Source organism: Odocoileus virginianus, unplaced genomic scaffold (genome assembly GCF_023699985.2).
Source record: "Odocoileus virginianus isolate 20LAN1187 ecotype Illinois unplaced genomic scaffold, Ovbor_1.2 Unplaced_Contig_4, whole genome shotgun sequence".
Classification (NCBI taxonomy): Eukaryota; Metazoa; Chordata; class Mammalia; order Artiodactyla; family Cervidae; genus Odocoileus; species Odocoileus virginianus.
Genome location: NW_027224321.1, coordinates 1,631,658 through 1,657,525, shown reverse-complemented (window position 1 = coordinate 1,657,525; position 25,868 = coordinate 1,631,658). Strand labels below are relative to the sequence as shown.

Genomic DNA, 25,868 nt, shown 5'->3' with positions numbered 1-25,868 from the left:
GCTAATTTAAGATCAGTTCTCAGGGAACTCCTCTATTTAATCTCTGTGTCCTCCTACACGATACCGAATACAACTCGGATGCCCTTTTCACAAGCATTTCCGACTGCACCTTCACATGACCGTGGAGGGCGGGTCTGGCCCTCCCTCCAGCCCTGGGGTCTGGGTGTGGGGTGTGCTGGTGGCGGACCACATCCTGATCCCGAAGCGATGGCCAGAGAGTGGCCTAGCTCAAGGACTTGATCCTTGGACAGCTGACCATGGACGGGTAACAGGCTTAGAAAAGCCTGGCCCCTCTGCCTAACCTGGACAACTCTAAGAACGTCCCCGGCTCCAACGTCCCCAACCTCCCCACCTCCTTGGGGTGCCTGAACCCCGTGTGGGGCCCGCTCGGGAGCCTGCGGCCACCATCGTCCCATCTGCAGCCCACCCTCCTCCACCAAAGGGGAGCCAAGCGCCCACAGCCCCAGGGGCCGGGCTGCCTGCCTTCCAGAGCCTGCAGGTGAGGAGCTGATCTCCCCTGAGGGCTGGAGAGCAGGGCACAGCCCCACCAGGAAGCCCCCGACACCACCGGGCCAGACCTGGGGAGCATTTTCTGACACCCCACGTTGGGTCACGGGTAACCGTGCCCCTGGGCCCACAGCACCCTGCCAGTCCCTCACCCAGCCGCCCACACCTGTTCACTTATCTCAGGAGCCGGCAGGGCGCCAAGGAGCACGCAGGACCAACTCCAAACCAGCCCCCCCTCGCGAAGCAGCCTTCTAGGGCAGAAGACCAATGAGCACGCAGCTCTGTAAGCACAGCTCGTGACGCTGTCAGGGCAGGAGCTGTGGGGACCAGGGGAAGGGAGCGGGAGAGGCTGCCCCGGGGCAGACAGTCAGCAAGGGGCCCAGAGGCGCTGGCATTTAAGCCTGGGACCTGAGTCTTCGCAGGTGGTAGAGCATCTCCCCAGTGGCAAAGGATCCACCGGCCAATGCGGGAGACACAGGAGATGCGGGTTTGATGCCTGGGTCTGGAAGACTGCCCTGGGGGAGGAAATGGCAACCCACTCTAGTATTCTTGCCTGGAGAATCCCATGGGCGGAGAGGCCTGGCGGGCTACAGTCCATGGGGCCACAAAGAGCTGGACGTGACCAAGCATGCACACCTGAGGATGGGGGCCGGCAGGAAGGGTGCAGGTGTGCAGCTGAGGGCGCGGGGGGAAGGGGACAGGATGGAGAGCAGGGCGCAGGGCTTCTCACAGGGGGGATGCCACCTGGCCTCTAAGCGCGAGAGAATGACGCGAGTCCAGCTTTCGGGCTGGTGTATGAGACGCGCCATAAAGTGCCAGCCGCAAGCCCCTCCTGCCCCCCGTGGGCCCAGGCCCTGGAGGTGTGGAAGGAGAAAAGCAGAGATAGAGAGGCTCTCCCCGGACCTCTGAGGCACCAGGTTCAGGAGGGGCAGGCCAGGTGTCTGGCTGGAGGTGCCAGGTGGAAGGTGGGTGCGAGGTTCTAACACAGGGAAGGGGCCAGAGGCCAAGGTGGGGTCAGGGACGCACGTAGGTGGAGGTGTCCACACCTGCTGGGCACAAAGGGGCCACCGCTGGGGGGTGCCTGCCAGGAAGCCCCCTCAGGGCTGGGCTGTACATACATAAAACTTCTCCAACAAAAGCCTCTTCAAAGGACATGCGAGATCAAACTCACAATGAACTTTTGGGGTCTGAGCTTACTCTGTTTAGTTACATCCTCTGGAGATACCATCACGATTTTTGGCAACTTGCTCTACCTTAAGTGAAGTGAAGTCGCTCAGTCGTGTCCAACTCTTTGCGACCCCATGGACTATAGCCTACCAGGCTCCTCCATCCATGGGATTTTCCAGGCAAGGGTACTGGAGTGGGTTGCCATTTCCTTCTCCAGGGGATCCTCCCAACCCAGGGATCAAACCCGGGTCTCCCGCATTGTGGGCATGCTCTACTTTGCCACTGGCTAACTCGCTAGCTGTTACGATGGTGCTCACCCCTTGGAAAGTTTTCACAACATAACTGCCTGTCTATTTCTAGGAAATTTAATTCTGCATCCCTGCCCTGCCTCCCAGGGACCCAGGAGTCATTGGCCACGTTCCCATGCTTGGCCAGGGCTGCAGCCCCTGGGGGCACGGCCCACATGATGGGGGCCACATTGAGGTCAGAGGAGAAGGAAGGAAGGGAGAGGCAGGTCCCCAGGGCAAGAAGTGCCCCATCCCCATCTCTCCGTCCTTGGGGTTCCTGCTGATGTGAACCCTCGACGGCCGGTAAACTTCACTGAAGGTTCTCCCGGAGATTGCTGTGCAGCACTTGCTGACACGTGACTTCCCTGCGGTCACACCCAAAAGGGACGATGGTGACCTGATCATCTCACACCCAGTGTTGCCCTGTGGAGGGGACAGAGGGGACCGAGATGAGCCAAAGCCAGTCACAGACGCACAAGCCCCACCTGGATGTTGGCACATCTCCGATGATGAACCTGAGGCCATAAGCAGACTTTGAAGCTGTGCTAAATTTACTTTTGCTTATCGCAATGGAAATGGGTAAAACTTCCCACCCCTGGGTGAACGTCACTGGCGAGCGCAGGCTTTAAAAAGGCCCACCTCTCCCCACCCCCTTGACGAGTGCCGGCCACCTGCAGACACGGCCCGGCTCACAGGCAGAAGACACCCGGCACCTAGCACCCAGGTCCTCAGAGAGAGGCTCTCGAGGGGAGAGAATCAGACTCTTCCAGTCAACAGCCCCCACCCCAGGGCTCGGGTGCTCTCACTGGAGAGCGCTGAGACCCCGGCTCACAACACAATCAGAAAACACCCGGCAGTGGGCGGCTTCCAAGAAGGCTCCCGACATATTTAAAATAGCCACGAAGCCCTGCCAAACCCCAGGCCCAGACTCCCAAGTGTTTATACGGCTGGATTTAGAACTCTGAAAATAAAACCATTGATTTGGACTTCTCAAAACCAATACTCACACTGGACTGGATGGGGCAAAAAAACCATGAGCAGAAGGAAAGAAACACAGTGACCTCACCCAAAGATACAGCGAGAGCACAGCACCCACCCTGAGCTGATGGGTCCAGCGCACAGGGAGGCCTTGTCTGTCAGAGCCGCCCCCACACCGTGCCCCCAAGCACGACTCCTGGGCCAGCAGGGTCACGTCAGCCTCATGTCTGCCTGCAAAGACTGCAGTGTTCATCCTGCCCATCCAGGGGCTAAGAATAAACTGCGGCCTGGGACTTCCCTGGTGGTGACAGCTCTGAGCTTCCGCTGCAGGAGGCGTGAGTTTGATCCCTGGTTGGGGAACAGGGATCCCACAAGCTGTGTCGTGCAGCCAAAAAAATTAAAAATAAAAAAGATAAGACTAAACTGTGTCACTTCCTGGTTATCATTTTTTTCTTTTAAACTAAAATGTGCTGAAAAGTCTCAAATGCAAAGCATTGAATGTTCGGATTGGAGCTCTGAAATTAAATGTAACCTACAGAGCCAGGCCTGCAGGGGGAGTGGGGGGTGGGGGGAAGGAGTGCCGTGCCTGTGGCCACCACAGTCTCAGAAGCCCACCTGGGCCAGACCTTTAAAAAGAATGTTCAGTTCAGTTGCTCAGTCATGTCCGACTCTTTGCGACCCCATGGACTGCAGCACGCCAGGCTTCCCTGTCCATCACCAACTCCCGGAGCTTGCTCAAACTCATGTCCATCAAGTCGGTGATGCCATCCAACCATCTCATCCTCTGTCATCCCCTTCTCCTCCTGCCTTTCCCAGCATTAGGGTCTTTTCCAATGAGTCAGTTCTTCACATCAGGTGGCCAAAGTATTGGAGTTTCAGCTTCAGCATCAGTCCTTCCAATGAATATTCAGGACTGATTTCCTTTAGGATGGACTGGTTGGATCTCCTTGCAGTCCAAGGAACTCTCAAGTCTTCTCCAACACCACAGTTCAAAAGCATCAATTCTTTGGTGCTCAGCTTTCTATTTTATAGTCCAACTCTCACATTTTACATGACTACTGAGAAAACCATTGCTTTGACTAGACTTTTTTTTAACTGAAAAAGGTGTTTTCACCTTTAAAAGGTGTGGGGTGGGGCAGGGGTCAAAGTCCCTGTAGCTCTAACTTTGCAGGGTTCTTTGTTTCAGAAATCAGTATTTAAGCCCTCTGAGCAGTAAAAGTGAAGCCAGTGCGTTGACCCCAGGCACCCACACATTTATTATTGTCTCACTTTCATTATTAAAAAGCAGAGACATCCCTTTGCCAACAAAAGTCCATATAGTGAAAGCTACAGTTTTTCCAGTAGTCATTTACACATTCGAGAGCTGGACCATAAAGAAGGCTGAGCATCAAAGAATTGATGCTTTCAAACTGTGGTGCTAGAGAAGACTCTTGAGAGTCCCTTGGATGACAAAGAAATCAAACTAGTCAATCCTAAAGGAAATCAACCCTGAATATTCACTGGAAGGACTGATGCTGAAGCTCCAGTATTTTGGCCACCTGATGCCAAGAACTGACTCATTGGAAAAGATCCTGATGCTGGGAAAGATTGAAGGCAGGAGGAGAAGAGGACGAGAGGATGAGATGGTTGGATGGCATCATTGACTCAATTGATCAAACTCTGGGAGATGGTGATGGACAGAGAAGCCTGGTGTGCAGCAGTCCATGGGATCACAAAGAGTCAGACACGACTTAGTGGCTGAACAACACTTTTATCAAACATACGCAGCTGTTGGATAAATTTACTATGAGATAAATTCAGTCCAGGGAAAAAATAGTAAATAGAAGAAATATTTTTAAAACCACTGCCAACACCCCAAAACATCCCCAAATGTTTCATACAGCCTGGAAGGCAAACCAGCCAGCCCGAGCGCGCCGGCAGCCTGGGGCTCAAAACCCAGCTCACTGCCCGCCTGCCTGGACAGCATCGGCCTCAGTCCTGCCGACCCAGACTCCACAGGTGTGAACACACACATGCACGGCACACACACTCGCGCGCCGATCTACCACCATCCCAGCTCCGAAAGCCGGAAATCACAGGGGAATCCAGGAAAACAGCCTTGACCTTTTCATGACGGGTTTTGGTTCAGGAAGATGCCCCAGAGAAGGCATGGCAACCCACTCCAGTATTCTCTCCTGGAGAATCCCATGGACAGAGGAGCCTGGCGGGCTGAAGTCCATGGGATCACAAAGAGTTGGACAAGACTAAGTTGGGTATGACTAAGCAATTAACACTTTCAACTCTGAGGTGCCGGAGGCAAGGTAGGGAACATCCCTGTTAAGGGACTGACAGCTTGAGGCCCATGAGAAATTACACTTTCGAAATAAATGACAATAGAAAGGGGGGTGGGCAGTAGAACAAAGACCTGAGACCGGAATCTACCCCAGCTAGAGACCACTGCCCCACACCATCCCATCCCTGCGGCTCACAGACCCACATGTGCTCTCCCTGACCCTCTCTGTGTGGTCCCCAAGTGTGGGTTCCCGGGGCTGCGAGGAGACACTGCCGTTGCTAAACCCTGCCTGTTCATGAAGATGCCCAATGCTGCATCAGGGTCCAAGAGCCTAAGAAGACGAGAACCTCTGGCCCTGCCACCCGAGGGGCAGCCTGTCTTCCCACCACTCGCCTTCTAGTCCCCAAGCCCCCGGACCACCTCCACGCAGCAGGGAAGGTCATCGGAGCAGCAGCTAAGCTGGAGGCTGGGTGCCCCGACTGATGGGGGCTCGGCACCCTTCTCAATCTCCCCGTCCGTCGCCACAGACCTCTCTCCACTGATAACCCATCGGTCCTGTTGACCTGAGGTTGCAGGAATCAATGAATCAACAAAAGCAGAGTGCTCCCAACAGCCCAATCTGGAAAACATCACGCAGGTGTGTGGTGGCTGCTAACTGCCTTACCGTGACACAGCAAAAACAGCTCAAAAATAAGCATCATCGGCCTGGTCCTCAAACAGCAGAGTTTAGTGGCAGGAGCTCCCCGGGCAGGCAGGGGATGGAGGATGGCCTCATGGCCCCCTTGGAGGTCCTTTCACTGCAGGATGCTGGGCAGCCCCGCCCCTTGAAATAAACCACAGTTTCTATTTCAGCCGCGGTGACCCCAGTCCGGGCCGTAACAGGCACAAGCCATAGGGCACAAGCAGGACAAAATTCTGTTTCACCAGAAACGACACACAGACTCTCGAAGGGCCCGGGGTGTGAGTGGCGGGAGCCAATCTTTCTTCTGAAGGTGGTCTGCACCTGCAGGGCACACTGAGGACCCAGGGAGAGATGGAAAGTTCCAGAAGCATGTTAGAAGGCAGAGGGGCTGGCACTACGAAAGGCAACTACGCTGCAGGGCCCTCCCTGACCCTGAGAGCCGGGGCACGAAGGGACACAGCTGGGGCAGGCAAAACGCGCCCCCCACACCCAGGACCCCCAAAGGCATGCTGAGATCTGACACCTCACTCGTGGACACCTCGACAGGCCACAGGCCCCAAAGATGGGGCGCAGTCCGGATCTGACCGTCCCAGGGCAGAGACCAGAGGAGAAATCCAGGGAACAGCCATCTATGACAGAGCCTAAACTCCCGGGCATGGGCGCTTCCCCTCAAGAGAGATGCTTGGGGCTGAAATCCTGCCCTCCCTCAAGTCTGCCCAGATAAATCTCCGGCTGTGTCCTGTGAAGCAAGAGGGCATTCCTGTTTATTTTGGAAATGGAAGAATCGAAAAGCTGACAGGTCATCTAAACAAACAAGCTGCCTTTCAAAGGCTGGTCACCAGGATAAAGAGCTTTTATCTGCAAGTTTTATCAAGTTGCAACGGACATGCACGAGGAACATCTAAGTCTGGAAATTCACCTGAAACGGATTGTCAGCCGGTATCCAAGGTGAAGGACCCTTCCAGGATTTACCGGGCATTATACGCACAAATCACATTATCACCCCAAAGGCAGACCTGCTACAAATAAAAGTCAGCCTTCAGGGGCGGCTGGAGGTAATTTCTGGACATAAAAGGTATTGGTTAACACCTGCCACCCAGGAAGCTTATACGGAAAGCCTGACTTGACCTGATGGAACCTGAGGGCTTAATCTCCTTCCCAGAGATCGAAAACACTCTAAAGACTCAGAAGAAAAGGAAAATGCCACAAAAATTTCCTGCAGTGTGGAAAACTCATGCCTCAGGAATGCAGATCTGCTCAATACCAACTACGTGGGCTTCCCAGGTACCACAGTGGTAAAGATTCTGCCTGCCAATGCAGGAGACGTACATAAGAGACACAGGTTTCATCCCTGGGCCGGGAAGATCCCCTGGAGGAGGAAGTGGCAACCCACTCCAGCATCCTTGCCCAGAGAATGCCATGGACAGAGGAGCCTGGCGGGCTACAGTCCAGGGGGTCTCAGAGAGTCGGACACGACTGAGTGGCTGAGAGCACACACACCCCTGGATCCTTCAGCTGAGAATGGCGCACACTTTCAGGGCTGAGCTCCGACACTTTCAGAGCTGGGGTCCACCTGCTCCTGGCTTCCCTGGGCAGAGGCTGCTACAGCCCCCACCCAGCTAGCCTTTAACCTGCAGGTCTGAGAAGCAACCCCATGTGTAATAATGTCATGGGACTCATCAGGATGGAGCGGATGGGGAATTGGGGAAGGAGAGTATGCAAAAACCTTTCCTCTGAACCACGAATTTGGAAGTGGCCTTTGAATCTGCAGGTCAGTGGCTGTGTCCAAGCCTCCCAGGTGGTGTAGGGAGGCAAGTACCCTTTGCGGGGGGAAGAAAGTGAGCTGCAAGGCTCAGCACGTGTAACTCAATCCCAGCTTCCTGGCCTACCGAGTAAGGTACTCATGAATTTAAAATTTTTAACTAACTTAAATACTAAGTATCAAATGTATTATTTTATGAGTTATAAAATGTTATATATGTGTATAATGTATGAATTGTAAATAAAGTAAATATTAAATACTAACCAAAATTTAAACGTGTATTTCAGAGCAAAAAAAAGGGGCAAGTACACTAGGAAGAGAAAAAAAAAAGTCAGTGGAACCCAAATTGTAACTTCTTTCCAAGGGGGTCATTATTTTTACCCATTTCACCTTAAACAAAGAAATGACTCTTTCACTGTAAAAGAAAGTAAGACTTCTCGCATACACAGCTCCCCACTCGCCCTGCTTACCGGCCAGGGTATCAGCGGCTCCCACGAGGCGGGGATGGGGGACACATTCTTGGCGTCCCTGCTTCTCTGAGCCAGAGGTTAGCACACACGCTCCGTCACGCCCACCTCTTAGCCTCACTTCCAGCCTGGAGCTGCCATCAGCCCCTATGTTCCAGGAACACAGGAAACCGAGGCACAGAGAGGCTACAGGACGTGCCTGAGGACGCACATCCAGAGACACAGCGATGCCAGGCACCTGGTACCAGGAGCCCTGGCCCCAGCCGACAGGCCGCACGGGCCCGCGACCAGCCTGAAAGGGCTTCACGATGTGCCTGCTGACACTCCAAGAGAACACAGGGGACCAAACACAGCGGAGCAGCGTCACAGGGTGAAACGTGCTCACCACCGAGCCTCCGCCAGACACGATGTGACGTGTCGTGGGTGGGACCCAACACATCTCCCGGAGAATCTCAGGCTGATTCATCTGTGAATGATCTACTCTGAAAGCTTAGTAATACCCCACCGGAGTCCTCGGATCGTGGAAGGCAGGGTGAGGACGCAGCGCTCAGAACAGCTCTTAGAAATAAACACGTTTGGCTCCTATCAGGAATGACATGAATCCATGTGCTGCAGATGGAGCTAACTTTTCCATTTATACAAATGAAGGGGGGGCGGGGGTGGGGTGGGGAGAAGAAACCAGAGAAGAAAAAAAGACCACTCTGCCCTCCCCACTTATAAACTGAAGGTACAACAGTCAACAAGTTAAAAAGAAGCAGTTAAAATGAAGATCATCAAAAAGCACAGGATAAAGCAGCAGAAACAAAATACAAGGTTAATTCATACTCGCAGTTTTGAGAACGCATTTGCCTCACTTGGGCAAAGTTACATGTCAGAGCAACCACAAATCCAAGCACATCCACATATGTGATGTGTTCTATTTTGGGGTCTTTTGCTAAGAAAAAAAAAACATTACAAGCAATTATTCTAAAGCAAAGCTGCTGGGCCACATAGCTTAGGACCTTTTTTTCATACTCATTCTGATCCTCCTGAGAAGGAGAAGGGGATGACAGAGGATGAGATGGTTGGATGGCATCACTGACTTGATGGACATGAGTTTGAGCAAGCTCTGGGAGATGGTGAAGGACAGGGAAGCCTGGCATGCTGCAGTCCATGGGGTCACAAAGAGTCAGACACGACTAAGCAACTGAACAATGACAACAACTGGCCTTCCTGAGAATCAGTCACAGGGACTCTAACACCTACTTAAATCAACAAGGCAGCTGGACCTCAGGGCAGTGAAATGACTTCTCAGGGCGCCTTGAGCCTAAGTTTGCAGCCAAGACCAAACGGATTCCACTGACTCCAGAAGCTGCACCCTCTCCACGCGGCAACGTCTCCCATGATAAACAGAACATTCCTTCCTGCCACCATCATTGTGTAACTCACATACCTGAAATCAGTTCAAGGCAAGAATGCTGAGAGAAAGCAAAGAAAGAAAGGAGCACGGGCTCTAGGAAAATCAGATTAAGGTGAGGCTGGGACAGCACCCACCACCTTGAAGCCAGAAGGACAAAGGACATCAGGATCATGGGGTGCTCGGTGGCCCAACAGGAGCCCAGGAAGCAAAGTCAACCCACTGGGGCAGCTGCCACCTGTGGGACTGGCCTTGGGGGCGCGGAGGGTGGGCCCAGACTTCCTTCGAGGTCTGAGGTTGCCGCTGCCGTGCTGCGCTTGGTCGTGCCGACTCTTTGTGACGCTGTGGACTGCAGTCCTCCGGGCTTCTCTGCCCATGGGATTTCCCAGGCAAGAATACTGGAGTGGGTTGCCGTGCCCTCCCCCAGGGGATCTTCCCTACCCAGGGATCAAACCCAGGTCTCCCACATTGCAGGCAGATTTTTTACCATCTGAGCCACCAGGGAAGCCCAAGACCACCAATGCCAGGCCCCCAGACAACGAACACGGCCCCGTTTCAACATCCCCTGACTCTGCTGTGCGTGGAAGCCTCCGGGGACTGGGAGCAAGCCGTGTAAAGAAGCAGCCAACTCCAAGTGTGAGGGCTGGCTTGTGAGAAGTGCCTTCCGAGACCTGAGTCAACCTTTCCCTAACGCATCTCACTCACCAGTGACTCCTGGGTCCATCTTGTGTCTGCTTCTCAAAAACTGGGAGACAAGTCTCCAGGCTCCCGGGTTTCCCTTCCAAACTAAAAATCCCCTAGTGTCTTTGAATGAATTGGGGCTTCCTCGGTCTTCCGTGAACCAGATCAGGAAAGCAGATTAGGCATCTCCTTTTAAATGCAGGACAGGTCAGATTCAAGGATGGTTGGGACTCTAGTCTGGGACCTAAAATAACTGGAAGGACAAGATATCTGAGTATCTAGGAGCTATGGCTGAGCTGTGGGCACCCCCAAACAGAGCCTGCCTTGCTGGGTCCACCACTCCACCAGTGACCTGGCCAGGAAAGCAGGTTACAAGTATAAAATCCTGTCACACCTATCTCACAGACTGACTTTTCCGTTGTTTTAAAGTCCTTGCCAATTGGAACAGGAAGGTCCCAGATGGATAAACACCCACCACCCCCCACGTCCATCCACTGACCAAGTGGCGTCTGGGTAACTCTCGTCTGAGGACAAGAGGGCAGGAACTGCATCAGAGGCTGGTGGCATTGTTTGCGGGGTCAGTCCTCAAGTGTCAGCCCTCACAATGACAGGCACAGACGGCGACAGGGAACACAAGATGCCCTTTGACAAGCATCTCAAACAGATGAACGTCCACGCGCATGAATGTGAATCCCAATGGCACCCAAATGCAGCCCATGGAATAAAGGGAGGGGCCCTACAAGTCAATCAAACAACTAAGTCAGGCAAAACCTTGCACCTGATGATCACACCAGAAACAAATTCGATACTCCCGAACAATTCTCAACAAAGGATGGGAAGAAAGGGACCCTCTTTTTCCCTTTCCCTCCCACCAGCTGAAGTGTGCCTCTTTAAATTATCTTCACTGGTCAGATAAGGAGAAGCCAAATAATTGCTTCCCAAGCCTCTGGCTGGTACACCCTTGTACTGAAGGAGTGATTGGGACTCCCATCCTCCAATTGCACAAAGGTCACTTCTTTCATACGCTTTCTGAACCTTCAGATCCAGGAGGGATGTCAGAATTGCAAAACCAATGCAAAAAAAGAAAAGGGAAAAGAAATCAACGAGAAGACATGAGAAAACAAAAGGTCAGGACACATCTTTGAATTACAGCCAGGCAAGCGAACAGATGTGTGCTAACACTTTTTAAACTCTACAAGCATATACAGTTTTGTCTCAAGCAAAGTATTAGCAACAAGAGAAAAGAGAACAAATGGGAAAGCCAAGATCAGTGGAAATGGATGAGAAAGAAAATGTCTCAGACGGTAACCTACAAACAAGTAAGTATCATTGCCACACTACACTCTAATGTGAGCTGAACAAAACCTAGACCGAAACAATGTTGGGCAGATGGCACTTTCTCTCAAAATGATGCAAAGACAATAATCGCCCTTCTTTGTGCTAATCTGTTGACCTTAATACCAATTCTGTTCATCACCTGGGGATATAACTGCAGCTGCACATACTTTATCTCAATTGATGCCCTAAATAAATAAAACCTCTTTTTCATTATTTTACTCACTGTGTCACCATTTTAAATGAATATAATTTTTCACATAATTACAGAAAAATAACAATAGCCTAAAAGCAATTTCCCATCATAAACAAAAAACTCATGCCAAAAAGGGAAAAAAGGATAAATAAACCTCCTGGAAACAAAAACATTCTTTTTAATACCTGACAATGACATTAATCATATAGATTGGGGAAAGAGGAATCTTTTTTTTTTTTAAGGAATTAATTACAGAAATCTCAACCAACTTACTGATCGAGAATCTCCTCTTTTCTACCTGGTAAACTCCTACTGATCCTGCAAGACCCAAATCATTTAATCCCTCTGGGAGGCCTTCATTCACTCCATCCCCTCTTTATGGCCATTTACTTCCCTTTTTAGTGTCCTCTGGTCATTTCATTAGTTCTTCCCACAAACACTTATTACAAGTCTATGTGCCAAGTCCAGTCCTCTTCATTCTGCAAAAGGAAGAGGAATGGACACCCAGAAGGGGCTTACTAGCATTAGACCTGGAAGGACATCAGACCTTCTGACACAGTGGGATTAGTGTTAGACAGTAAAGAATCTGCCTGCAATGCAGGAAACCAGGGTTCAATCCCTGGGGTGGAAAGATCCCCTGGAGGAGAGAATGGCAACCCACTCCAGTATTCTTGCCTGGAGAATCCCATGGACAGGGGAGCCTGGTGGGCTACCGTCCACGGGGTCGCAAAGAGTTGGACACGACTGACTAACACTTTTTCACACTTTTCGATAAAGTGCTCCAATGCTCCAAAGGAGGTCTGCTGTGCAGAGAAATACAGTCATAACTTCCCCAAAGTACCCATGAAGCTGTGGTTCATAGGATTCACCATCTTTCCCAACAAGCTACGGACCTTGGAAGTCAGAAACTGTGCCCTAGTAAGCCCTGGCTTTCTGCAGAGCACACGATAGAAACTCAAATGCCTCTTAATGCAACAGAACAAGAAAACAACCAAAAATACAAAGTGGAACCAGTGCTTTATAGTTGGGTCTTATACTTACAAACATTTTTAACTGTATAACCAACCAGATGGCTGCACTGGGCCCATGTAAAAACTGGAGGATACTTCAGCAGAGGCCCTGTCGAACATTCCTCTGGGGACAGGATATTTCAAGCCCAGGTTGAGATCAAGAAAGACACTGACAGGTGATTAGGCTGAAACGTGGGCTCCAACTAAAGAACATTAACATGGCAAGACACAGCCCAAACCTCTGGTGCACACAGAGCCTCCTTGGCTGCCCAGCGAGGCTCTGCCCGCGTCCCAGGTGGGCCGTTCCGTCTCCAGGAAAACGAGTCATCAACCTCATAACTAAAATGATGGGGATTTTCCTAAATGGCTACCTGGAATCATTAACCTTTTTTTTTTTTAAGTGAATTCCAAAACGTTGAGTATGTAATTAGTTCAAAATGTCTCAAACGAGAAACTTCAAGTGACACTCTTTCTTTAAAGCCCTAAATGTCCTTCTCAGCAACGAATCAAGTTTCAAAGTGTAGCATGGAAACATATACATCACCATATTGAAACAGATAGCCAGTGGGAATTTTACTGTCTGACGCAGGTAGCTCAAATCAGGTGCTCTGTAACAACCCAGAGGGGGAGGATGGGGAGGAAGGGTAGGAGGGAGGCTCAAGAGGGAGGCAACAGGTGTATACCTATGGCTGACTCATGTTGATGCATGGCAGAAACCAACACAATACTGTAAAGCAATTATCCTCCAATTAAAAATAAATTTTAAAAAGGTACCCCAAAAAATGTATCAAGTTATTTTAGTCGTTTCATTTCATTGTCACTTTACCTCGCTACTGAAGGTTTTTAAAAAACAAACTATAAAACAGTCTCTTTGCCTACACAAACTGAATGATGCCAATCAAGAGAATCAAAAATTAAACAGCAAAGCCACTCATCAAAACGTGTTGTCAAAAATCAGTTGTAAATGACCGATTTAAAGAGCTAATCTCAGTCCGGGCTATCAAAGAATCACTTTATTGTTGTAATCAATCCTCCAAGACAGCAACTTAACACGCCGAAAACACGTGTGGCCCTGGCCTGGCACTGCCTGCAGCTGGTCCCAAAGAGTATCTGCAGGCTGGCCAGGCCAGCGCCAGCGAATGACACCCTACAGCCTAATGAATCATTCATCATTTGATCTTCCTTTGTATTAAATTATACTGATGTCAATAGACTCTGCCCCGTTACATGCATATCAAGTAACAGGAAACTGCCCTTGATCTGACACAAGGCCTCTCTGAAACATTCTTCCTTGTTGTTGTCAGTGTTCAGTCCTCAGTCATCTCTGATTCTCTGCAACCCCATGGGCTGTAGCCCGCCAGGCTCCTCTGTCTATGGGATTCTCCAGGCAAGAATACCGGAGTGAGCTGTCACCTCTCCCTCCAGGGGATCTTCCCGACCCAGGTGTCGAACCCTCATCTCCCGTGGTTCCTGCACTGGCGGGCAGGCTCTTTACTACTGAGCCACCAGGAGAGGCCCTGACACATTCCAGGGCTTCCTAAGAGGAATCTGAGGACAACAGCCCTGGAGCCCTGGGAGGCGATGGATACACATCACCGGGAGAAAGGGGAAGAGCCTTCTCAATGGACAACACCAGTAGGGTATGAGAAATCATCCCATAATAGTAGGAGCTTTTCATCTTTAACCCTCAGTTCAGTTCAGTCGTTCAGTCGTGTCTGACTCTTTGTGACCCCAGGGACTGCAGCACGCCAGGCTTCCCTGTCCATCACCAATTCTGGAGCTTGCTCAAACTCAAAAATCTTTAACCCTAAAGCCTTGAATTAAGGTTATAAGAAATCCATAGCAATGTGATGTGTGAACCTGTGTGCATTCTTAAAATCTGACTCTAACCATCTTACAAAGGTACCTGGTCCAAGACTAAGCAAATTAACTCTAAGAGGCCACTTATATAATAATCAGGTAATCTTTTAAAGTTCCTTTCCAACAGTCAATTCAAAAATTTAACAGCTGAGGGATTTCCTAGGCAATCCAGGGGTTAAGACTCTGCACTCCTGATGCAGGGAGCAGGGGTCTGATCCCTGGTCAGAAATGCCATGGCCAAATTAAAAAAAGTTAACAGCTGAAAGAGTGTAACGAAAGGAAAGCTTGCCCCCAGTGACAAATCTCCTCTAAGGCCCTTTACACTTGAAAGGACGTCAAAGTTTGCCACAAAGTGGCTGAGATTTAAAGCTAGTGACTGCTCCTCTGCAAACACATCACGTTACAGGTCTGCAACAGCTTACCTGTAACTCTGAAATCCAAACAGGTCTGAAGATGGAAGCCTGACTCACAAGTGTTTAGCAGCCTCTTGGTGGAAAAGCGTATTTATCACACGGAGCGTGAGCATCTCCAGCTTTGCTGCACTCTGTCAGTGTCTGATTACAGGGTGCTGCCCGACCTCACAGGCCGTGTTCTGCCACACACACCGCTTGACCTTCCTGAAATCCTCATCTTCCAAGTCTGGCAAACCCAACTGATTCTGTGGTTTAAGGCGCTACGGACCCTCCCACTGTGGACGTTCACAGGGAGACTGGGCCTGGGTTCCATGGCCTCAGAAAGCTACCCGAGAGAATTCTACCCAAAATTCAAAACCTCATTTAAACAGCACCTAAATTTTGTATCATCTACATCACAGGAAGCAAGTATGATAAAATGAGAAGAGCAAAAAGCGGTGGGACTGCACCTTTTCCTTGGAATTAGATATAGGTCTTAGAAAAATCCGGAAAACACTTACGCTTCAAGCCTGTTCGCCAAAAGACAGGTGAAGGAAGTAGTTCTGTGATTACCTAGAACTGTGAAATAAGGCCCTAGAGCTCTGACTGCGCGTCCTCTAATCTAGTTCACGAACACTGGTTTTCCCACACAACCCACAATGCTAGAGGGTTACTCTCAGATGAAAGTAATTCCACCCTGAGTAAGAAGGACCACAGGGACAAAGCAACCAAGTGTGACTTTAATTATTACTATTGCTATTATTTTATATACTGACCTAGAGAGAAAAAAAATTCCCGATACACTTCACACCTTTACTATTCCAAACCTACCATCAAGCCATTTGACCAGAAATGAGACACCCGAACCCCAAAGCTTTTAACTTGCCTGGATAGCCACCATGACGGAGCACCTGCCTCCTAAGTGGTGTGTGGGCCAGCTCCACGCCCCCACAGCCTTACCCCCACCGGAGGTGTACCTGTCTGGAACTCGGGCAGCTAATTACTATTTTCTACAAAGCCCGTGAGAACAAAGATGCAAGCCTGCTATCAGAGTAAGAACTGCCTGCGTGCAGAGCTGAACCTCCACCAAACACACGTGACGGCAGTGGTAGCTTATTACAAACCAAGGGTCTCAGCTTTCAGTGAGTGAAATAATTCGTGTTGTTTTTAATATTTTAAGGGCATGTGGGAAGGGATGGGAAAATGGTGGGAGTCAAATGCGGTGCCTTCTAAAAAATTCCGGGGCAGGTTAAAACAAAAGGTGTGTGCAGCAAGTTAACTACAGAGAACTGCTATACCTTCATGAATCAAAAAATTCAGATTTTAACACACTACTCATTCGACTGCTTGGTTCCAAACATCTTCCGTCACCTGAGGATGAACCGGAGCGGATGGGAACATGACATCACCTGGCTTCAGTTTACCTTAAAAAGAACTTCAGAGAGGGCAGTGGTTTCTTTGTGTCGGCTGGTTTTAATATAGGGCTTGGCAGTCAGCTAACCTGTGAAGTCCACTAAAGAGGAACACTGTCTCCAGGGGTGGTGAGTTAGCAGTTGAGAACCTCTAATTAAAAATCCACACTACAATGCTTCGCCCACCTCCATCTCTACTGGCAGCAGAGTTTGGTAATTAGCAGAAAGGACATTACTAACGATTTCTCAGTGGTGTTAAAGACACCCGACGATATTCTCAGACATCGCTCACAGCCCTCCCCGTGAGAAGAGTGCAACAATCCAGCCATCCCCGTGCCCCCGGCCTCTTTCCTTTAGGGTGCTGCCCAGGCACGCAGTTTTGCTGTTTCTGGAGGATTCTGACTCCCGAACAAGTACCAGAAGGTCAGTTGATTCTTTCAAGAGAGTATTACATCTGCCTCCAGAACCTTCTCTGCAAGCCCTCTGGCAGAGCAGAGAACTGAGATTTCAGAATAGGTTGTCGGGCTGTGGTTTTCCTGCCTGAATGCCAGCATACATTCCCAGGAAACAGAGTCGGGGCACAGAGGGGCTCTCACTACCTGATACCACTTGGCAGGGAGACCGCGGGCAGAGACCCAGCTCTGACCGCTGGAGTGAACCCTCTTAACCAGCAGGGCAATAGGTTGAGAGCTGCGGGTGAGCCAGGCCACACAGCCGCGTTCGCAGACGGTGGCGTCTGCAGAGACCAGGCTTGGGACGCGGGAGGAAGCCGCCTCTCCCGGCCAGGCAGCATCACCTGCGTGGTAGCTTCAGGGGCCAAGCCGGGGTCCCTGGGGCAGCCCACGGGTATCACAGGCGGCACACACGCAGTGCAGCCCGAGCTCATGGAGAAAGACACCGCTGGGCAAGGTGATGTCTCCGCAGACAGGCTCACAGTGGCCTCAGAGACAGACCCTGAAGGGCGCCAGCACACGCGGCCGACGGCAGGGGCAGTCAAGAACTTCCAGACCCGCAGGACGACTTCGGGGGAGGGCGGAGGGGGACCAAAAAGACCGCAGTACCGGAGTCCACTCCCTGCACAGCCACCTGCCGGCCAGTGACCCGGGAGGGTCGGTCCCTGATCGCTGCCGACCGAGCCCCGGCGTGTTCTACCAGGCAGGCCGCTGTGGAGACCCCCGCGGTCCCTGCCCACCCTTCCCCTCCCGGGCCGCGCTGCCCACCTCTGCGCGGGGACCCGTCGATGCTCTCCGCGCTGGACGAGTGCGCGTCGACCGGGGCCCGCCGCAGGCTGCTGAAGTAGCCGCGCGACCGCGACGCGCCGCTCCGCGGGGAGGGCCCACCGCCCGGCGCGCCGTCCCTGCGCGCGAAGATGCCGCTGAAGAAGCGCAGCAGCCGGTGCTCCGACGCGGTGCCGGGGCCCGCGGCCGCCGCCGCCGCCCGCGCGCGCTCCAGCCGCTGCAGGTCGCTGTTGTCCAGCGTGCGGTTCTTGCTTTTGCTGCGCTCCCAGCGCTCCAGGTCCGAGAGCGCGTCGTTCTTGCTGAGCACCTCACCCACGTCCAGGGTGTTGCGCTTCTCCGAGGGGGGCTGCCCCGAGGCCGCGGGCTCCAGGGCGGCCCCGGGGTCGACCACCTCCTCCCCGCCCGACGCCCAGGCCAGGCTCCCGGAGCTGCTGTGGCGCCTCCCGCGGCCCAGGGCCCGACCCCGCGGCGCCTCGGGTCGGCTCCAGTGCCTGAAGCTGAGGCTCCGCCGCAGGGGCGCGGCCCGGGTCCCCTCCACGTCCGGGCTGCCCGGCGCGGGCGAGCCAGACTCGTCCTCCTCCTCCTCCATGGCCCGGGGCCTGCCGGTCTGGTCCTCGGTCTCCGGGCCGCGTGCGCAAGGCCGGAGGCGCCCGAGTTCCAGCTGCCCGGTGCTGCGGGTGCGGAAGGTGCGGAAGTCCCAGGCGCGCGGCGGCCGGTGGTCCTCCGGGTCCTCAGCGCCCGCCGCCTCCTCCACGAGCCGCCTGGGCGCGTCCGGGGAGCGCGCGGGCCGGGGCCTCCGAGTCGGACGTGGGTCGGAGCCGCCGGGGCCGGGCGCGCCCAGCTGCTCCTTTCTGACCATGGTCACGGAGATGCGGTAGACTGTCTTCCTGGGGGGCGGCCCGCGCGGCATCGCGTCCGCGGGCGGAGACGCGGGTTCGCCGCTGCCGTCCAGCAGGTACATGTCTTCCCGGGCCACGGCCGCCCGCCAGGGCTCCGCCGCATCCAGCGCGCCGCGGGCCGCCGGGCCGCGCCGGTCGGGGCCCCGTCGCCAGGCGAGGCGGGGAGGGCGGGCGCGCCCGGAGAGGGTCCACGCCCCCCTGCTCGCCGCGAGGGGGGGCAGCGCTCAGGCTGCAATAACGGTGCCCCTGGCGCCCGCCAGCCCCTGCGCCGCGCGGCCCGAGTGCGGGGGTCCCGGCCCGGGGCGCCGAGCCATGGGCTGGCGGGACCGGGCGGGCGATCAGGCGCGGGGCCGGCCTTGCCGGCAGGTGCGGTCGCGGCGCGCGGGTCCTCGGGCGGGCGGCGGCGCCTGCGGCTTCATTGTCTACGGCGCGGGGCTCACTCGCATCCTCCGGCCTTGTCCACAGAGTCCGCAGCCTCCGCCACTCCTTGGGTTCGGGACGCGCGGGCAGCTGCGCGGGCCGCGGGCGAGGGGCGGTGGTTTAAAATGGAAATACGCGCCGGGGCGGGGCGGGCGTGGGGGGGGGGGGGGGCCGACCAGCAGGGACCGTGGGCCGCGCGCCCAGCCCGGCCGCCGAGTGCCGGGAGCGCGGCGGCGGCGGCGGGCGCGCGGATGCGCAGCCGGGCCCAAGCTCCGGGGTGGATCGCCGCCGCGCGGACCGGAGCCTCGGGTCGGGGACAGCAGATAAGTGTGGGAGGGGGCGGTGAGGGCTTGTTTTGCAAAAGAAAACAAAATATGAGGTCTTTATCACCTCCTGAGAGTTTTTACGAAGATCCTATCCTCATCAAAGTGCTTAAAGAAGATACAACGCAAAAGGCTTGTTTTAAAAAACAAGTATCTTAGGTATCGGTCCTAACTTTACAAAGGAGCAATAATGCATTCCTGGTAAGGGCCCAGGAAGGCAACATCAGGCAGGCGATGGGAGTGCGGGTCACACCAGAGCCCTCCAAACAGAGGAGCCGCAGTTTCACTCCTAATTAATATTTTGGAGCATTTCCCCAAAGTGGAGAGAAACCTCCTGACAGGCAGGCATCTGCTGTCTGAGGTCAGAGGCAAGAGAACCCAGTGAGGAGGAGAAGGAAGGCTGGCTTGTCCCAGCCCTGCACCTGTTAAGTAGGGATGGAAAAGGGAACAAACAAACAAACAAAAAAAAACAGTACCTAAACTCTGAGCATTCTTGTGAGGACTGAATTAGCTAAGACGTATGTGCAGGCATTCTGTGTAAGCACCAAGTATTTGCCTTTAATATCTAATGTTGGTTTCTCTGCCATCTTTGCCCCACCAGCGACTTCTTGGCTCTCTAGATACTGGTTCTCTGTATTATCCAACGCTGCACAGTATTCAATGGACTTGATCCACATATTAGTTCTTCATGATGTCCTGAACACAGATCTCTCCAGTTCACGTGCTTGAAAGTTTCAGAAAGAAAATGTCTCATCAAACTGGATGCTTTTCTACAGCCTTCTCTAGGCCTGGAAATGCCAAGACTGCAGAGAGGTGATTTCTAGGAAAAGTGCTGGAGGCCAGACCAGGTGTGACCGTGGGATTAGACAGCTGTTTGCAAATGCTGATTCCCCTTCTTTAATCTCTTTAATACTTACGGGGCACTTACTGTGTTTATGGCATGGAAGATGATATAAAGATGAATCAAGGTCTCTGTAGGAGAGAGGTTATAATCTAGGAAATCTGAATATTACCTCAGTGAAATGAGATATTTGGACTTGATGAGATAAAAGTTAGTTTATTTTTTAAGAGATACTTTATGGCATAGAGGACTTTAAGGGCAGTGAAAATACCATGTACCCTGCATGATAGATACATGTCATCACACATTCGTCCACACCCATAAAATGTGAACCTAGAGACTATTACACAGAGTAAGTCAGGAAGAGAAAAACAAATTGTGTATATTAATGCGTGTACATGGACTCTAGAAAAATGACACTGATGAACCTATGTGCAGGGCAAGCAGAGACACAGAGAGAACTGCCTGTGGACACGTGGGGAAGGGGAGAGTGGGACGGCTCAGAGCAGCCCTGACGTACGTGCGACAGAGAGCCCGGGAGGGGCTGCCGGACGGCACAGGAGCTCAATGCGGGGGGCTCCGTGACCACACAGATGGGGGGGGGCCTCAGGAGGGGACACGTGTGCTTGTGGTGATCCATGTGGCTGGATGGCAGAAGCCAATGCAATACTGTAAAGCAATTACCCTCCAACGAAGAATAAATTTAAAAAATTTTTTGAAAAAGAGTGAACCCTAATGTAAACTATGGATTTTGGGTGATGATGAAGTGTCAGTGTTGGTTCATCAGTTGTAACAAACTTAGCACTCTGGCGGTGGGATGCTGATGTGTGGGATGGCATGTGCGTGCGTGCGTGCGTGCGTGTGTGTGTGTGTGGTGGGAGTATATGTGTGTGTGCGCGCTGTCTGTCACTCAGTCATGTCAGACTCTTGGCAACCCCATGGACTGTACAAATTTACCACTCTGGTGGTGGGATGCTGATGTCAGGGTGTGTGTGTGTGTGTGTGTGTGTGTGTGTTAGTTGCTCAGTCGTGTCAGACTCTTGGCGACTCCATGGACTGTAGCCCACCAGGCACGGGGATGGGATAAATGGGAAGTCTCTGTACCTTCTGTTAAATATTGCTATGAACCAAAAACTACTCTAAAAAATAAGAGCTGTTTTTTAAAAAGTATTTTAAAACACATTTGACCACCCTCAGAGGTTCTACCTAGACACAATCACCACCATCATCGACTCAAGCTCCATCCCCCTGCCCCTGGCACCGGAGGATTCAGGAGTGGCGCCTCTAACATGTCCTCACTGCGAAGATGGGCACCCCGGGCAGATCAGTCTTGCCAGCTTTGATGAGACCCACAAATCACCAACCTCTACCGCTAGAGCCGGGCAGGAGTCATCTACCAGAACGAGGTTTCCAGAACCCACAGGTCAGGGGAATGTGGAGGCTCAGAGAGGGTGTGCTCTTTTCCCCAGGCTACACACCTCATCGCCGAGAGCAGAACCGGGGCGCACACTGCTCATGCCCGCATCCATGCCTCAGGGTCATTTATTTTGTTAGCTTTCTGCTTTGTGGACATCAGAGAAATGGCGACTATTACTGAATTTGACACTGACAGAACACAAATGATACCTCAACATTTTCGCAAGTCTTCATTTATGCATTGCTCCATTTGTTGAATTTATTCATCAAATATATATACGGAGTATCCACTGTGGCACTCCGCAGTGAGGAGGCAAGGTCTCTGACCTCCAGAATGCACAAACCCGTGAAAAAGGCTGCAGTTCTCAAATCCGAGTGATGGAACACACACAGACAGGAGGCTGAAAGGATGGTACAGGTACCCTGTAACGGACGAGAACCCAGAGACAGCGAAAGCCTCCAATCTTAGAGCTGTCGAGACCTAAAGGTCCACCAGGTCTGTAAGCAGAGAGACTAAAACTCAGCAATGCAGAGAGACTAGCTCTCTGTTAGGACCAGGATCCAACACCTGAACTTAGCCTGGGGTCTGTTCTCACCATGACAACTTCAAAACATTAAGATGAATTTTAACATGAAATCAGCTGGCCCATAATTAAGGTATAAAATATATCTTGATATCTGCAGCATTCACAAGAGCCCCATAATTGGAGGGGAGTGGCCAGCATTTCTTTAGAATGCGAATAGAATACTGCGCAGTTGGGCTTCCCTGGTAGCTCAGCAGTCAAGAATCCACCTGCCAAGGCAGGAGACATGGATTTGATCCCTGGGTCAGGGAGGTCCCCCAGAGGAGGAAGTGGCAACCCACTCCAGTATTCTTGCTTGGGAAATCCCACTGGACAGAGGGGCCTGGTGGGCTCCTGTCCAGGGGGTCGCACAGAGAGACTCGACATCGGAACTAAACAACAAGCAACACTCGACTGTTAGGGTCCTTCCGATCCCTCCGTGATTGTCTCGACTCCAGCCCGGGTTTTGCACTTTGCCGTCGGAGGACGCAGGCTGCAGAGTAGAAGGTTCCATTTGATCCACCTTACATGACACTGAAGGAGTGAGCTGTTTCTGCTCCAGCCGGTGTGTCTTTTGGTGCTTTCAGCCTCACTGGCAGCACCCGTTTCCCACCCCAATTGTAGCGATTCCACGTGAGGCCCGATGGTCTGCACCGGAAAACCTGGGAGAATGGCTTCTCCCTACTGCTCTGGATTCATGGGCTCTTCCGCGGCTCAGCCAGAACCTGCCACTCCAGAATCTAAATCCTCTTTCTCACAGCCAGACCTGCCTTTGAAAAATAAAAATAATTATACTATATGTGTTCAGGTGGGCATGGCGCTTTCATCTTCCTGTTGCTTTTTAAAGCAGCCCCTCTAGGCCCTTACTTCTTGAATTTTTCCCAGTCATGGAGTATATCTGTCTCACCATTTGGGCTTTTAAAAAAAAGACACAGAGACTGGAGTTGATCTTACCGCCACATCAAAACCGAGCAGCAGGCAGGCAGACAAGTAAAGCCCTGGTACTGCAGAGATGCTGGTGTCAAGGAGGGAAGGACTGCAGAGGGGGGTCCGGGAGAGGTGGCCGGCCCTATCTACGCCCCCAGCCCCCCATTCATCACACCTGGCAGCTGAAGTTGCTCTCCCAGCCCCAAGCTGATAAAGGTCCTTTGGCCACCCTCCCCTGACATTCCAGTCCCGAGCCATCTCTAGCTGCCTACAAATGAAACATCCCTGCGTGAAAATGCGATCTCGCAAGCCTTCCTCGAGCTGATCAGCCTTGTTTAAAAGGAAACCCCTGGTAGTCCGCAGAGCCATCTGCTCCACGAGCTGCCTTTCCAAATAACAGAACATGCCAGCCAGTCATCACCTTTACAGCATCTTGGCAGAACCCCATCTGGGGGCCACGGAAACCGCCTGCCACCCCCCACTGACCTTGTCCTGGCCTCTGCACGCCCACCCCCCAGGAGCTGACAAAGAGCCCTCCCCACCGTCACGGGGCCTGTGACAGGCTCTTTTCTCACAGCAGGCTGACTGACCAACACATACAGGAAGCAAAGACACGCATGGTTTCCGGAACAATTCCCCAGCAATCTTTTTTGGCCAAAGACTCAAGTCAGATGGAGGAGAGCAGGAGGAAGACTTTCTAAATCTCGGATCTGCTGTGATGCTCAGCCCCGGCCATCACCCTGCAGGGACTGACTTCGTTAGGGACCCCACTGCCCCTCTTTTTCTAAACTGCAGGTCAAAGTGGGACTCGAGTGGGAAACCCTTGAATCACAGGACGAAGCTGGTGCTCAGTCCATGAGGCAAGGATGTTCTGATCCAGCAGGATAAAGACCACGGGGGGCCTCCGAGGACCTTGGCAGCATCTTCCCTCAAGGACCAACAACAGTGCAGTCGCTGCCAGCCTAGTGATGGGACCACGTGACGTGTAGGGACACACAGACATTGAAGGACTGCGCTCCACACACCCGAGTTTTAACAGGAAGCCCCCATGGCGTAACTGCAACGGGCAAGACAGCCGTGCTCCAGACTTGTGAGTGAGGAACCAGGTCACCACTACTGCTCACCACCGAGCCTCGTTTGACCGCAGAAGAAAGCATCGTCTCAGTCCACGCCTATCCGAAGGCATCCTCAGATCTGAGACTCGGGCAGTTCTGCCCACGTGGAAGCCAGAGAGCTGGGTGCCCCTGCAGGTGGGCCAGGAAAGAGGCGGGTGGGAGAGCCAGCCATGCACTGTCCCGCCAGCCCGGGTTTCCCCGGGGGCTCTCCTGCGGATTCCAGGTGACTGCTGACTGACAAGATGCTGGCAGTTGGCACCACACTTGCGCAAGGGTGCTCACACTTGACTTGCAGAGGATTTTGCGTTCGAGACGAATCAGTGGACCAGGGGAAAGTGTGACCTGAGTTAAGAAGGAGGTGGGTAAGAGAAAGGCAGGACACTAGTATTTCTACCTGAAACACTCAAGAAAAGGTTTCCAAAAAGGGACTGGTATGTGGCTTTCATCCAGAGAAGGGTGCGTCCACCACAGTGCTCTGGGCATCCCGGGCTGGGTCCTTGTTGGTGGGGACAGTCCTGTGCATCGTAGAATGCTTGTTGAGCAGCATCGCTGACCTCTAACCCACTGGACGCCAGCAGCAACACACACAGACACCCTGCACCCCCGCAGTTGGCAGATACTGGCAGACGTCTCCTGGGGGCACAATGCCGCAGGTGGGAAACCACAAGTCCAAAGACACAGGCCAGACACTCTCAGGTGGAAAGGAGACAAGGGATTCCCAGTATTCTCGACGTTTCATTTTACCATTTCACTCATCCAACCAGTCCCGCCTGCTTCTGCATGTAATCAAGAAAAGCTCTAGACAGTCTCTCTATAGAAAGAGAAGCAATTATTTCCAGCAGATCTCTCCCAAAATACGAAGAATAGCAGCTGTTACAGAAGAGGCTGTCTGTGATAGACACATCATCACTCACGATTCGTTTAAATGAATAAGCATCAGGAAGGTGATTAAAATGCTAGAAAGGAAAAACATGAGGTTTCACCTACCTTAATTATTTAAAATGCAAAGCAGGGTGGTATTGTGTTTAATCAGAAAATGTCCTAAGCAAGATGCTTGAAGGTTTGGACCCAGGAGTGCGTTCCAGCACGGCCTAGGTGTGGACAGAGTACCTGAGCACACGTGGGAGTTCAGCGCCCGCCACGAGCCCCCGCAGAGACTGTGTGTAGACTGCACGGGCCACAGATCCAGGGCGGGAGAAGCCTGACCACACGGTCCCTTCCTGAACTAGCTCAGGGTGACCATCACTCCATTCTTCACAAATGGGAACCGCTGTTCAAATTACAGCTAGCGAGGGCTGGAAGAGATCTTCAGTCAGTTCAGCTGCTCTTTGCGACCCCATAGACTGCAGCACGCCAGGCTTCCCTGTCCATCACCAACTCCCGGAGCTTGCTCAAACTCATGTCCATTGAGTCGGTGATGCCATCCAACTATCTCATCCTCTGTCGTCCCCTTCTCCTCCTGCCCTCAATCTTTCCCAGCATCAGGGGTCTTTTCCAATGAGTGAGCTCTTCACATCAGGTGGCCAAAGGGCTGGAGTTTCAGCTTCAACATCAGTCCTTCCAATGAACACCCAGGACTGATCTCCTTTAGGATGGACTGGTTGGATCTCCTTGCAGTCCAAGGGACTCTCAAGAGTCTTCTCCAACACCACAAAAGCATCAATTCTTCGGCGCTCAGCTTTCTTTATAGTCCAACTCTCACATCCATATGTGACTACTGGA

At 52.6% G+C, this 25,868-nt stretch overlaps 1 protein-coding gene across 9 annotated transcripts in view; it reads right to left on the bottom strand.

Annotated features, from left to right (window-relative positions):
• Positions 1-25,868, bottom strand: part of AGAP1 (ArfGAP with GTPase domain, ankyrin repeat and PH domain 1) — a 568,266-nt gene that overhangs the window by 392,055 nt on the left and 150,343 nt on the right. For 3 of the 9 annotated variants that reach the window (XM_070463553.1, XM_070463557.1, XM_070463554.1), the window contains exon 1: positions 17,625-19,122. The exons of 4 other annotated variants lie outside the window; for them this stretch is intronic. In XM_070463553.1, the coding sequence (XP_070319654.1) occupies positions 17,625-18,603 (979 nt within the window). In that variant the 5' untranslated portion in view covers positions 18,604-19,122. Of the gene's footprint in view, positions 1-17,624; positions 19,124-25,868 lie in introns of those variants that run through there. 2 more of the 9 variants (XM_070463556.1, XM_070463555.1) reach the window with 2 other exon arrangements.